The sequence below is a fragment of the Symphodus melops genome, assembly GCF_947650265.1.
Source record: "Symphodus melops genome assembly, chromosome: 5".
Classification (NCBI taxonomy): domain Eukaryota; kingdom Metazoa; phylum Chordata; class Actinopteri; order Labriformes; family Labridae; genus Symphodus; species Symphodus melops.
In genome coordinates, this window is record NC_136695.1 from 2,772,408 (window position 1) to 2,785,944 (window position 13,537).

Below are 13,537 nucleotides of genomic sequence, written 5' to 3' on the forward strand. Positions count from 1 at the left end.
AGATCCACTCTGTCAGTGATTCATGTCTCCTTTCTGATGCTGACTTAACAAAGTTTTCTACTTTCATTTCAGTTTCTCTTACAGGTCTGAAAGAGGAGTTGAGTTCTGTGGACGTCTGTTCTGTGCAGCAGCAGAGAGAGATCAGCAGACAGGAGAGAACACACTGCAGCTGTTATCATCACTGTGCTCATATAAAACATTCCCCTTAGTTGATGTGGGGAGAAGGGACTATAAACTATATCAGTGTGAGTTCCTTCTGGATCTGTACTCCCACATGAAGGACTATGAGACTAAAACAGGCTTGAGAGTCCTTCCATCATTACAGTCAGTTCTCCAGTCAGCTCCTGCTCTCTGGTTCATTGACCTCTCAAAGAGAAAGACCTCCATCCTCCTGGAAGTGCTGAGACTCCGACCAGAGAAGACTCCAGTGGAGCTGAAGAACTGTCCATATGAAGAGAGTGAAGTGAGGAGCTTCCTTCAGTGTCTGCCTCATATCTCACAGCTCAGGTAAATGAATGACTCTTCACACCACAGTGTACATCTGTTAAGGTTTGCTCCTCCATCTGAATCCTGTCACTGTAACGTTGAATTATCCAACAACACATTTTGGGGTCGATCCCGACTCACAGGACTGCTTGATGCTGTATCGGGTGCCGGGAAGGACCCGCAGGAGATCCAGGAGATCCAGAAGAAGAGGCTCTCGGTCCGGTATCCAAGTGAGGCGAGGGTGTGCTGCGGCTGCCGGGGGCTCCGTCGTCTTTGGCTGCCGGGACCACGCTCGGTTCCTGCGCCGGATTCCTCTCCTCGATATGTGCGCCAGCGTGTCCTCGCTGCCGCCTGCCCGCGCTTCAACAACTGTCCTGGACCCTTCACAGTGCTGGAGCCATGGTCAGGGGTTTTCATCGCCATCGCCTACTTCCGTGTTTATGCCGGCTTTTCCAGCGTGGACCAGCTGGAGCTCACGTGACCGCTGGATGTGCCTTCGTCCAGTCCCGCTCCGCAACACGGACACTACCTCCGAGACGTCAATCCACGTTGGCCTATTGGATACTCGTTCAATGTGACTCCGACACTTTCAAGAGTCAACTGGGGACGTTTTTATTTGTCCAGGCCTTTGGTTGGTCTCTTTTAGGGCTGCTATGGTCTCTGTACTGTCTGTTTGTTGCTTGTGATGATTTAAACCCTGTTTGTGAAGCACTTTGTGGCCCCTGCCTGTGAAAAGTGCTATATAAATAAATTTTACTTACTTACTTACTTACATGATGGTGACATGTATAACATACTCCCAGAAGTCCTCACTTAGCTGAACAACTGTTTACTGAAGATTTTTCTGTTTTGTTTTTATTGGCTTTTGGCATTTTGCCTTTATTATAGAGGCAGGAAAATGGGTAGAGGTGGAAATCAGGGGAAGAGTGGGGATCAACATGCGGGAAAGGAGCCACAGGCTGGACGTGAACCCGGGCCACCCGTGTGGGGACTGTAGCCTCGATGCATGGGGACACGTGTGCTGCCACTGCACCACAGCGCCCCCTAGAAGTTTTTAAAGATATAGAATGAAACAGGTGAAAACAAAGTAAACTAGTAATAAGAGACAAAGAATGGACAGATATTTGCTCCTTTAAATGGAAAGCACTAAATCTCATGCATGGAAGGAACATTCATTGTTTGATCTGTTTTCTTTTCTCATTGACTTGATGTCTTTGTGTCTTAATACTTCATTGGTATCATTCAAAAGTGTAGGAAGCAAAACTGTGGATTAGAGCTGAAACGATTCCTTGAATAACTCGATTACAAAAATTCATCGAGGAATGTTCGTTGCCTCGAGGCCTCGTTAAGTTTTTTTTTTTTTTGCGTCATCAAAACTATGCTTTGAGTATAAAACACGTTTAATGTAGCTGCAGCTACCTGCTCCTCTCTCTGCTGCACTCTGACTCTTACACACAGACACTTCAGCGCTAACGCACACACATACACGCACACACATACACACACGAGCGCGGCGCGCCCCTTTCAACTTTTAGTCAGCACACAGTTGATCCGTGATCCATACGACCCAGTCGGGAACACGTGATCCGGTGAAACGATCGGCTTTTCTCCATTCACTCTCTCCGTGTTTACAGCTAACATAACGATAGCAACGTCCTCTCACAGTCTCTGTCATAGACAAACTGTATGTCTATGGTCTCTGTAGTCTCAGTCTGTGAGTGCGCTGAATGCACGCGCTGCAGGAGCAGACAGAGATACACACACTTCTAATAATGAGCAGGCTGATTATATTAAACGTCTAATGTTGTCAAATCTAAAATCAAGAGACAACTTATTTAGTGGAATAATAATTTATTATTCTCTGATGGATTTTAGTTTTTAGTCTGCAATGTTAATGCGGGGGGGGAGCAAATCTGTATTTAAAGTTTCTCAATTTCCTGATCTGTGATTGATTCAACAGAACATAATGCTTTCTCAATTAAATTTACTGTAACAGATGTGTAGGCTACACAAAACACTATTTGTTATTTCAGCCATTGAAACGTGTTTGGCCTGTATTTTTCATTTATCTACCACCTTGACCAGTGAATCCAAAAGTTCATTTGGGACCCTGTCAGTAATATGGTGAGCATCAGCAGCTGTAGAGCAGAGGTGGTGGGTTGTAACAAGCAGGCGTTACCATGGTAACTTCAAAGAAGCTTTGTAGGGACGACCCAAGACGACTTAAACCTTAATTAAGCAAAGGTGTGATTTATTCGATTACTCGATCGGGATATTCGATAGAATACTCGATTACTAAAATATTCGATAGCTGCAGCTCTACTGTGGATCATGCTTGAGTTACTTTCTTTCTTTGTCACCTTCTCTCTGGATGTAGATAGTTTTATTACGGCTCCCTTCAGGAGCCTCAAAACAGAAACAACAAGTCCATAGAGGGTAGCCTCTGTCAACAGAGAAAAGGTTTACACTGTAATCTAACGTGACAGAAGTCAGAAGAATGGTGTACGTTGTATATGTACCTACATGTTGATCATTTGTAAGAGTCATTACAATGTACTATGGCTCATTAAAAAGACAATCAGAAATAGACTAATCAAACAATAAACAGGTCAACACTTGTGATCCTCCAGTTCAGTCTGTGGAGATAATTGATGAATTATTGAGACAGACTTTAAGAAACAACTCTGTCTTTGACCTTTCTGAGTCCTCAACACGTTTTCAAGAATTACATTTAGTCAAAGTTTAGAAACATCTACATTTGATCTTCTTTATTGCATCATTATTTGTGTGTAGATGACCAAAGTGTTTTCTGGTCATTTGTGTTTGTCAGCTTTGAGTAGATCCACTCTGTCAGTGATTCATGTCTCCTTTCTGATGCTGACTTAACAAAGTTTTCTACTTTCATTTCAGTTTTTCTGTCTGGTCTGAAAGAGGAGTTGAGTTCTGTGGACGTCTGTTCTGTGTAGCAGCAGAGAGAGATCAGCAGACAGGAGAGAACACACTGCAGCTGTTATCATCATTGTGCTCATATAAAACATTCCCCTTAGTTGATGTGAAGGGAAGGTACAATAAAGAATATCAGTGTGAGTTCCTTCTGGATCTGTGCTCCCACATGAAGGACTATGAGACTAAAACAGGCTTGAGAGTCCTTCCATCATTACAGTCAGTTCTCCAGTCAGCTCCTGCTCTCTGGTTCATTGACCTCTCAAAGAGAAAGACCTCCATCCTCCTGGAAGTGCTGAGACTCCGACCAGAGAAGACTCCAGTGGAGCTGAAGAACTGTCCATATGAAGAGAGTGAAGTGAGGAGCTTCCTTCAGTGTCTGCCTCATATCTCACAGCTCAGGTAAATGAATGACTCTTCACACCACAGTGTACATCTGTTAAGGTTTGCTCCTCCATCTGAATCCTGTCACTGTAACGTTGAATTATCCAACAGCACATGATGGTGACATGTATAACATACTCTCAGACGTCCTCATTTAGCTGAACAACTGTTTACTGATGTTTTTAAAGATATAGAATGAAACAGGTGAAAACAAATCAAACTAGTAATAAGAGACAAAGAATGGACAGATATTTGCTCCTTTAAATGGAAAGCTCTAAATCTCATGCATGGAAGGAACATTCATTGTTTGATCCGTTTTCTTTTCTCATTGACTTGATGTCTTTGTGTCTTAATACTTCATTGGTATCATTCAAAAGTGTAGGAAGCCAAACTGTGGATCATGCTTGAGTTACTTTCTTTCTTTGTCACCTTCTCTCTGGATGTAGATAGTTTTATTACGGCTCCCTTCAGGAGCCTCAGAACAGAAACAACAAGTCCATAGAGGGTCGCCTCTGTCAACAGAGAAAAGGTTTACACTGTAATCTAACGTGACAGAAGTCAGAAGAATGGTGTACGTTGTATATGTACCTACATGTTGATCATTTGTAAGAGTCATTACAATGTACTATGGCTCATTAAAAAGACAATCAGAAATAGACTAATCAAACAATAAACAGGTCAACACTTGTGATCCTCCAGTTCAGTCTGTGGAGATAATTGCTGAATTATTTACCAGGAAATAAAGAGCAGCTGAATTCGAAGTTTGAAAGATATTCATTAAGAAGAGTGAACGAGATGATTCGATAACAGCATGGAAAAACTATCTATATTAACCAATCAGATCAATACCTGATGAAGGGTGAACAGTTGAAACCAAAGAACAGTAAAGAGCAAACATGTTTATAAGATGTTCAATTCATTGTGATCATGAAAAAGATGATCATCAGGAGGTGATCAATACATGGAAAGAAAACAATAACACACCTTTTCTTTTTGGACTTTAGTGAGTTTAAAAGTTGTCCTCCAGTTTTCCAGCGTTTGGAACGGATTGATTTATGAATATTTGAGTTGAAGGTTTCCTTCAAGTCACTCTGTTGGTTTATGAGCTGAATCCATGTCATCACATAACATCTCTTTAGACAGACTTTAAGAAACAACTCTGTCTTTGACCTTTCTGAGTCCTCAACACGTTTTCAAGAATTACATTTAGTCAAAGTTTAGAAACATCTACATTTGATCTTCTTTATTGCATCATTATTTGTGTGTAGATGACCAAAGTGTTTTCTGCTCATTTGTGTTTGTCAGCTTTGAGTAGATCCACTCTGTCAGTGATTCATGTCTCCTTTCTGATGCTGACTTAACAAAGTTTTCTACTTTCATTTAGTTTCTCTGTCAGGTCGAAAAGAGGAGTTGAGTTCTGTGGACGTCTGTTCTGTGCAGCAGCAGAGAGAGATCAGCAGACAGGAGAGAACACACTGCAGCTGTTATCATCACTGTGCTCATATAAAACATTCCCCTTAGTTGATGTGGAGGGATGGGACTATAAAGAATATCAGTGTGAGTTCCTTCTGGATCTGTGCTCCCACATGAAGGACTATGAGACTAAAACAGGCTTGAGAGTCCTTCCATCATTACAGTCAGTTCTCCAGTCAGCTCCTGCTCTCTGGTTCATTGACCTCTCAAAGAGAAAGACCTCCATCCTCCTGGAAGTGCTGAGACTCCGACCAGAGAAGACTCCAGTGGAGCTGAAGAACTGTCCATATGAAGAGAGTGAAGTGAGGAGCTTCCTTCAGTGTCTGCCTCATATCTCACAGCTCAGGTAAATGAATGACTCTTCACACCACAGTGTACATCTTTTAAGGTTTGCTCCTCCATCTGAATCCTGTCACTGTAACGTTGAATTATCCAACAACACATGATGGTGACATGTATAACATACTCCCAGAAGTCCTCATTTAGCTGAACAACCGTTTACTGATGTTTTTAAAGATTTAGAATGAAACTGGTGGATCAGAAGCCTTTCATTGGCCGAGCGTAGAGCAGACCTGGATTATAGAGTTTAAATAAAGAGGAGCCGTGTTCCTGGCTCTAAGCGAGCAGCAGTGTTTTATACAGTTTGATTTTTTAAATGCACAGATTGAATCATGCTGTATATGATTTTTGAAAATATCTTATTTTTATTAAAGATTTTGCTCCTGAAGTGGTTCATAATAATGTTTGTCCTGTACTTAGCTTTGCTGTTTTCACACTTCATGCACATTATTCTGTTTTAGCTGCAGTCAGCCAGAGTTTTTCCAGCTCGTGTGCAGATCGGTTTCTGTCAGATCCAGAGATGAGGCTGAGCAGATGGTTACTCTGCTGCGGCTCCTCGGGTTCACCCTTCAGTTAACAGGAAAGCTGCACAGCAAAACCTGCAAGTCTGTGGGACGAGTTCTTGGACTCTGTGGTCCTCGTGTGGATCTCATCCTCACTCCCAGAATGATGTCTGTCAGAGGAGCATCACTGCTATTTAGACACACAGAAAGACTACGCAGACTGAGGTTTGCATCTTTGAATCCTCTATTTTTGAAAACGTCATCCTGTCCAGTTTGAATGTCCAGATTGATTGTTACTTTTTATTTCCCTCTGAATGTTTCAAATCTTAGGCTCTCCAACAGCACGGCCTTGCGTCTGTCTGGATGGGTAAGAAGACAGAGAGTTCCCCGTCTGACTGTTACTGAGCAGCTTTCTCTTGACTCTCAATCAGACCGACCTTCAGAGAAAGTATTGTTGAGGCTTGTGAGTAGTCTGGCATCTCTGCTGCGATACTGGACAGTCAGACAGTTGGATCTAAGTGAGGCCTGGATCCCTGCTCACTGTCTCATGTCACTGCTCTGTCATGATGGCCCTCTTACAATCAAGTAAATATATTTCCTGACCCTTGTAATCACTGAATGTGTAATAAAACACGTAGAACGGAATAATCATTCACTCTTCTCAAGATATATTGACAATTTTCTTCAACAGGCTGCAGGAACAGACTTCCCTGCAGCTACTAGATCTCCTCTATCAAACTCAGGACAAGGACTTGACCTCGGGCTTCTTGAGAAAGGTTAATGGAGACCTGACCCCCTTCTGTCTGAACTGGGAGCTTCTTCATCATCTTCTGCAGCAGTCGTCTCAGATCATAACTGTGAACCTGAGGAAAAACAGCTTCCTGCAAGAGAGCATCACACGTCTGCTTCCCTTTCTGGACAGGATCACATGTGTAAGGTTTGTGTATTTTGGACTATTCACAAAATTGGACCTGTAAGGATGTACGCCACTCACCCTTTGAAAGTGTTGAAAACAAACTTGATGAAGAATATGTGGACGTGTAAGGAAACTCTGACCTGTGTTGGGGAATATTAGATGCAGGGTAAATCAAAGGTCATTCTCGATGAGTCTACATTTCTTTTAGCTTTTGTGCCTTTCTTAGTAAAGACTTTTTTTTTTTTTTTGCTTTCAGGACTTGTCCCAGCTTTACGTTGACTTCCCTCAGAGAGATCTATACAACTCGTGCCAGTTCAGTTGTACCCAGCTTTGTGAGGTCATTTGATCACGTGATCAACCTGACCTGCCGAGAGATGGACTCAGAGGACTGTGCTGCTCTGCTCTTCACCCTCAAACACAGTGATGGAGTGAAACTGAACCTCCTGTGGACCTCCTTACCAACGGGGGAAATCCAATCCATCCTGTGCACACTGGACAAAGTTTCTCAACTCAGGTCGGACGTCAGCGCTTGTTCCTCACAGAAATGGTTATATTTGTTTAACAATGACTTCTTTTAATCAGTGTTCCTAACAGTGTTGACAGGAATCTGCTGCTGAAGTTCGTCCACTGCTGTGCTCTCTCTGATGACCAGCAGAGGGCAGCAGTCAGTCTGCTCCGGACTCTGCAGCACAGGTTAGATCTGTCCTGTTCCTCCTGTGTGGAGCTGTCAGAGAACAATCAGAGTGAGACTCTCAGACTGACGGTCGATGACTGTAGGGTCGTCTCCATCATCCTGAGATACAGCAGCAAGGACACAGAGCTCCATCTGCAGGACTGTGAGGTGGAGGATAGTGGACTGGACCTGCTGTTTCCTGTCCTGGATAGAGTCCGCCTCAGGTTTGGTGTTGGGTGGGGACCACAAAATGACCAAGACCACAGTTTGAGTTTCTGTTGTTCCTGTCAGTACACTAACAACCTGCCCTTCACTCTGATTCTCCCGTTTAGAGCCTATAAAGTTGTCCTGCTCCAGCTGGTGTTGCTGCTTCCTTTGAGGGGGGACTCAGTGAGACGTGCAGGGTCCTTGTGTAAAGCCCTGGGTGGAGAGCTGGATCTCAGTCACACTGTACTGGATCAGAAAGCCTGTCGAGCTTTGGCCTGGATGCTGGACTTCTCTGAAGGGCTGACAGAGCTGGACCTCAGTCACTGCCAGCTAACCGACCAGCTGCTGCTCACACTCAAGGAACATCTGCACAAAGTGCACGTCCTCGAGTGAGTTCACGAGTGTAAAAATACATGAAGAACATGAACTCAACAGGTCCAGTTGGTGTAAGGTTTCAGAAAAAGCCAGTGATGTCAACTGTGTGACCAGACAACCTTTGCTGATACAAAAGAGATAAATATTGATTTCCTGTTGCATCTCCTCATTTTGTTTTCCAAAGTGGTTTTGTTGTTGTATTGACTCTGGAGGTCAGATGTGTCTTTACCAGAGTTGGTCAGAGCAGATCAATTGTTATCCTCTGAACAAACACATTTTTATTTCTCTTGATCTGTGTCTGGCGGCTGTTGCGTGTTTGGACGGGATCTGTTCACACCAGCAGCTGGCTGACACGACGTGTTATCAATAAATCACTGTGTCGCTTGTTTCTTTGTGTATTTCACAGCCTGAGTCACAATAAGATCACTAATGCTTCAACATCCACGCTCCTTGAACTGATCTCCAACAACCCCTCCATCGAAACCGTGCGGTGAGCATGCATTAATAAGAGCACCTTTCCTTTATGAAGACATTTCTCATCATACTCTTCATCATCACAGCTAATTTTGATTTACACTGAAACTCAGGGTTCAGGCTGAATGAGTGATGTTTGCTCTCTTTCTGTTTTCTAGACTCTTCAGGAACAACATTGTAAACCAAGCACCCTTTAAGAAAACCAAGACGTTTGAAATCTGGTGAACCAGGTGAGTGTGGTGTGCTGCTCAGGGAAGACATGGTTATGCTGAAGAGCCTTCCCTCACTCCCCTCTTCCCATTCAAATCCAGGAAGTGCTGATTACCAGGGATATTAACAACAAGTCCTATGAGCTGAAACTGGTAACTTGGAGGAATCCAATGACTGCTGTGAAAGTAGAGCTGACGACGAGGGAAAGACTATATGACTGCGTGGAAATACAGCTGACAGGAAGAAAAGACCCCAGCAGGGCTGCCATGGACCAGCTATCCATGATCGGAGGCTCTGTCACAATATAAAGTGAATAGGAGTCACCCCTCATGGCTACAAGAAGTCCACAGAGGACTTAATGGTTGAATGTTCTGTTTTGTGTCTTCTGGAAAATCAAAGTGTTCTTCTTTAAATTGACATTTTATGTTGCACCATTAATTTTGTTCCTGTTAATTTTTTTGTTTCTGTTTTAACAACGAGGTTAATAATGTTTTTGCACACTCGAGCATGTTATCCCTTTATACACTCCGTTTCCATAAATAAAGCACGTCATTGCATGTAATTTCTTCACACTCAAATAAAAATGAATTGAACAGTTGTGTGATGTATTTTTGTTTGTAGAGCACAGACAGGAGGTCCTCATGTGGGGTACAGCAGGTCATCTTGCAGCAGCTCAGGATCCATCAAATCATCTGCATACACGTCCTCAGTTCTAAGAAGACAAAAGATCATATGTATTTAAACCAGAACACAAATGTTTGACGGCTTTCATTACAGCAAAAAACAAAATGTCAAAAAAAATGCCGACTACGTAGAAATTAGATAATTTCATGAATGCTAGAAAAGGCATCAAGTAATGTTTATACACTTACATGACTTCCAAAGTGTCTTCAACTGCGACCTCCTCCACCACCTCAACTCCGACCACCAGGTTCCTCCTCACTGCATGGAGCGAAAACATCCAACAGGTTATTAAGAGGTGAAGAAAGAGCACGAGTAAAAGACAAGATTCTGCTGTTTTTTTAAATTTCTTCAAAATTATTTTTATTGAATTTATGCAGTTTTACACATCAACATGAACAGAACACTAGAAAACATGTTTCTATTTTCAGTAGAAATAAAATGCATCAGAATCAGAGGCAAATCTGGAAACAGTCGAGCCCTCACCTCCATAGTAAACACAGGGAGATCCAGACCAGCAGGAACCAAAGCCCTCTGGTTCTCTTTGCCCATGAACACATACACATCCCTGGGTCTCCATCCCCGGACCCTCCCAGCACCGACCATCCATGAAGCGCTGAGCTGCATCTCCTCGACCAGGATGAATCTCAGTTTCTGGCTGCTGTGAGGAAGGAGCACCAGGACTTTGTGAGGACACGTGACCAGAGCTGCTGGGGGTCCCTGAGTGGACGTGATGACTGATGATGTCATCACAACCTGCAGATATACAGTATGCGGTCAATCACAAGCAAAACAAGTGCAGCTCTTTGAGGCTTAATCATAGATTTTAGACTATGGGTAAGACATCCTGAAACTAAGACACTGCTGTTTTTAAAATCTAATAGACAACATTTTTTCATTGTCTTCAGTTTGAGCCTCGTCATCCATACACTGGTCAGCTGCACGATGTGGCTGACTCATATGTTTCATCCGTCTGTTTCCTGTCCCTGCTGATGAGCCCTGCTGGGTTTGGACTGGGAATCTAGTCACAAGTCATCTGCATATTCTGGCACACACACGTGAACACACACATGGACGAGCACGCGTAACGGGACGGGAAATTCAGCGTTGTCTTCGATGGAGGCAGTGAAGGCGTCGTTTTCACCCTGATGTCCAGTTTTCCACTTCCTTTCTGGAACTTGTATAGTCTACACTGTCATGGTCTCACAGGAAGACGTCTGATTACCTTTCTCCTTACACACTCAACAAAGCTCACTAGCTTGTGTTACAAAGTGAAAAAAAGTGGTGCATTAAAAATACAAACGATAGAAATTTAAATGTTGTGCCTTGACTTGTGTCAACACCGGAGAAAAGCTTCATTCCTCCAACAACATGCTGTTTACTGACGTGCATGTTGTTGTGTATCGGGCCTATCGCTCATCAATTCAAAACATCACAATTGGGTTTGTCCACCTTAAATTCAAAAGCACCACATGTCAGACTGTCTGCGAGGGGAAACTGAAATTAACAGACCAAAACTGTAAATATTTAACGAATGCAGGGTGGGCACCAATCGTGCACGATGTCACATGTTATCTAACACTGTCAAAAGTCAGGACACACCCCTGCCTATGCCTATGTTGTTTTTTTTTGTCATATCAAAACACATTGTTTCATCACATCTTCTAATATCTCAAATCTACCTGAAGAGCAGCAGAGAACAAGATGCTCCAATACTTCCTCCTCGTCCTCGTCTACCTCTCGGTGGCTCATCAGGACTGGAACACGGCTCCCTGAATGTGGATGAAGGAGACTCAGAGGAGACCTTGGCGACCAAACCCAACAGTCAGCTTTCATTCTGTCCATCCTGACCCAGAGTCGCTCTTTAATCGCCTTCCAGAAGTGTTTGTGGTCAGAGAGGTGAAGTCACCGCGTCCTCCTCTTCCTCTCAGCTCGGACTCTGAAGCCGGACTTCAAGCGTCAGATGGGTTTTCCCTGGAAGCAGCAGGAGTGACCACATGAAACAAGCTGATTGGGCAACATGTCAGACAATGATGTAATGCCTTCAATTCAAAGATCATCCTTGTGTGTTTTCATGTATAACTACATACAAAGTTTATTTTGCATTACCCCTCTGCTGTCTCTATCTATCTATCTATCTATCTATCTATCTATCCATCCATCCATCCATCCATCCATCCATCCATCCATCCATCCATCCATCCATCCATCCATCCATCCATCCATCCATCCATCCATCCATCCATCCATCCATCCATCCATCCATCCATCTATCTATCTATCTATCTATCTATCCATCCATCCATCCATCCATCCATCCATCCATCCATCCATCCATCCATCCATCCATCTATCTATCTATCTATCCATCTACAGTATATTTCAGAGCTGGCTGTAGACTTACAGGGTGCATGTCAGATTGTTTTTCAGATTGATTTAATGTTTCATGTTTATACATAGAGAGAAAAGTTAACTGGTGTCAAATTCTCTTCACACATACCTGGCCTGTAACGCTGATTCAGATCAGATTTTCAGTCGGTGCAGACAAGTGGCAAACTCTGATGTGTTGAAATACGAAGCCAATGCAATAATTCAAAATCCTGCAGTTCGACAAGTGTCCACTTGAGGCTGGCTGCAGGCGTACAGGAAGTCACATACACACCCGAAAAAGACTTTCTTTTTTTTTTTACAACAGCAGAAATTAACATGTTTAAAACCTGGTTAAAAAAACAAATAGCTCTGATTAGCTCATGTGTTTATCGACACAGGATAAGTTATTCACAATAAGGCGTGTAGCTGACCTCTCTACCCATTTGTGCTCGGTTCAGCTCGGGTTATATTCACGTCTAGACTCGACTCTTTTCCTCCGGACATGTTTATAAAACTTCATAATCGTAGTTCACAGCGTCTCTTACTACTGTACAGATGAAGGTGTTAAATATCCAACAATGCATCAGGCTGTATGTGACCTACCTGGGATTAATTCATTCTCGTCTTTCCAAACAAATGGGACAAATTGTGCAATAAAATGTTCCATCTTATACACACGCGCATGATAGTGTTCATTACTTTCTGGCTTTTTTAAATGTTTTTGATGCATGTTTTACTGACTCTTTCAATTATTGTTTTTGATGAAAACATTTTCTACACTTTTATAATTTTATTTTATTTAATTTGTTATTTTCTCCTGCTATCCTGTTTCGCTGCTGTAACATTGTACATGTCTCAGTTTGCGAGATGAATAAAGTTTTATTTTATATCTTAATAAGTTCTGTGTGAGGGGCCTACTCACCAATCACACCAGCCCGCTTATTTAACCAAACAAACTTATCGTTACAGGCCTGTTTGAATAGTTCAATGTGTGTGTGGTCCAAGTTCACGTGAAGAGGAGGAACCACGTGTCCTCGCAGCATCATCACCGGCTGCTCATCCCGTCCTAGCTTCTAGTGAGCGATGTCCAAAAAAAAGATATAATCTAAAGAAATTCTTCTAACAGCACTTTACTTACGACCAATCTTCACTTCCGGGCCGGAATGATGAAAAGTCGTCCTCATAGCGAGCTGGGTTAGCTTAACCAGCTCTTGGGCAAGGCATCTACTTAGCTAGTGTCCGCGTGCAAAACTGTTTCAAAGTATAACAAACACCTTACTGAGCTGAAAATGTCCAAAAACTAGTTTAGCTTGAGGTTTTTTGGCATAGGTGGGTAAAAACCTCATTTATTTACTTAAACTGCTGCGCACATGTCGACTTGTACCTGCGTCTCTCGCGGTCAAGCTAGCGCGTCTCACTTCCGGTTTCCCATTCGCGTAAAGCTAATACAACTAATGACTGGCAGCGGTTGTATACACAACACTTCCTGTTTAGCTCTTCACA

General features: G+C 42.9%; 2 protein-coding genes across 9 annotated transcripts in view; one reads left to right on the plus strand and one right to left on the minus strand.

Annotated features, from left to right (window-relative positions):
• Positions 1 to 9,580, plus strand: part of LOC306824719 (uncharacterized protein) — a 111,213-nt gene extending 101,633 nt beyond the window's left edge. For all 3 annotated transcript variants that reach the window (XM_079344990.1, XM_079344991.1, XM_079344992.1), the window contains 12 exons: positions 73 to 507; positions 3,397 to 3,831; positions 5,198 to 5,632; positions 6,087 to 6,353; positions 6,459 to 6,713; positions 6,820 to 7,065; positions 7,301 to 7,558; positions 7,639 to 7,941; positions 8,050 to 8,313; positions 8,706 to 8,789; positions 8,932 to 9,003; positions 9,085 to 9,580. In XM_079344990.1, coding sequence (XP_079201116.1) covers positions 73 to 507; positions 3,397 to 3,831; positions 5,198 to 5,632; positions 6,087 to 6,353; positions 6,459 to 6,713; positions 6,820 to 7,065; positions 7,301 to 7,558; positions 7,639 to 7,941; positions 8,050 to 8,313; positions 8,706 to 8,789; positions 8,932 to 8,998 — 3,049 coding nt within the window. In that variant the 3' untranslated portion in view covers positions 8,999 to 9,003; positions 9,085 to 9,580. The remainder of the gene's footprint in view (positions 1 to 72; positions 508 to 3,396; positions 3,832 to 5,197; positions 5,633 to 6,086; positions 6,354 to 6,458; positions 6,714 to 6,819; positions 7,066 to 7,300; positions 7,559 to 7,638; positions 7,942 to 8,049; positions 8,314 to 8,705; positions 8,790 to 8,931; positions 9,004 to 9,084) is intronic.
• On the minus strand, positions 9,480 to 13,473 carry LOC306824721 (uncharacterized protein). 6 transcript variants are annotated; one of them, XM_079344999.1, is made up of 6 exons: positions 12,165 to 12,622; positions 11,516 to 11,638; positions 11,347 to 11,436; positions 10,151 to 10,420; positions 9,856 to 9,925; positions 9,480 to 9,695 (listed from the first exon to the last, which is right to left on the minus strand). In XM_079344999.1, exons 3-6 carry the CDS (start codon positions 11,414 to 11,416, stop codon positions 9,623 to 9,625), a joined length of 483 nt encoding a protein of 160 aa, XP_079201125.1. In that variant the 5' UTR covers positions 11,417 to 11,436; positions 11,516 to 11,638; positions 12,165 to 12,622; the 3' UTR covers positions 9,480 to 9,622. The 6 variants fall into 6 exon arrangements, with proteins under 6 accessions (XP_079201125.1, XP_079201122.1, XP_079201121.1 ...); XM_079344996.1 differs by adding an exon at positions 13,173 to 13,473 and having other exon boundaries at positions 9,481 to 9,695; positions 11,347 to 11,638; positions 12,165 to 12,222; XM_079344995.1 differs by adding an exon at positions 13,173 to 13,473 and having other exon boundaries at positions 9,481 to 9,695; positions 11,347 to 11,638; positions 12,165 to 12,296.
• Positions 13,474 to 13,537: the final 64 nt, after the last annotated feature.

What these genes read in the sequence shown, in the direction of transcription:
- LOC306824721 (XM_079344998.1), bottom strand. Translation starts at nt 11,509, where the DNA reads ATGGACAGAATGAAAGCTGACTGTTGGGTTTGGTCGCCAAGGTCTCCT. An exon ending in TCCCTGTGTTTACTATGGAG is followed by an intron (nt 9,926 to 10,150) that starts GTGAGGGCTCGA and finishes CGCTCCATGCAG; the next exon opens with TGAGGAGGAACCTGGTGGTC. An exon ending in GAAGACACTTTGGAAGTCAT is followed by an intron (nt 9,696 to 9,855) that starts GTAAGTGTATAA and finishes TTGTCTTCTTAG; the next exon opens with AACTGAGGACGTGTATGCAG.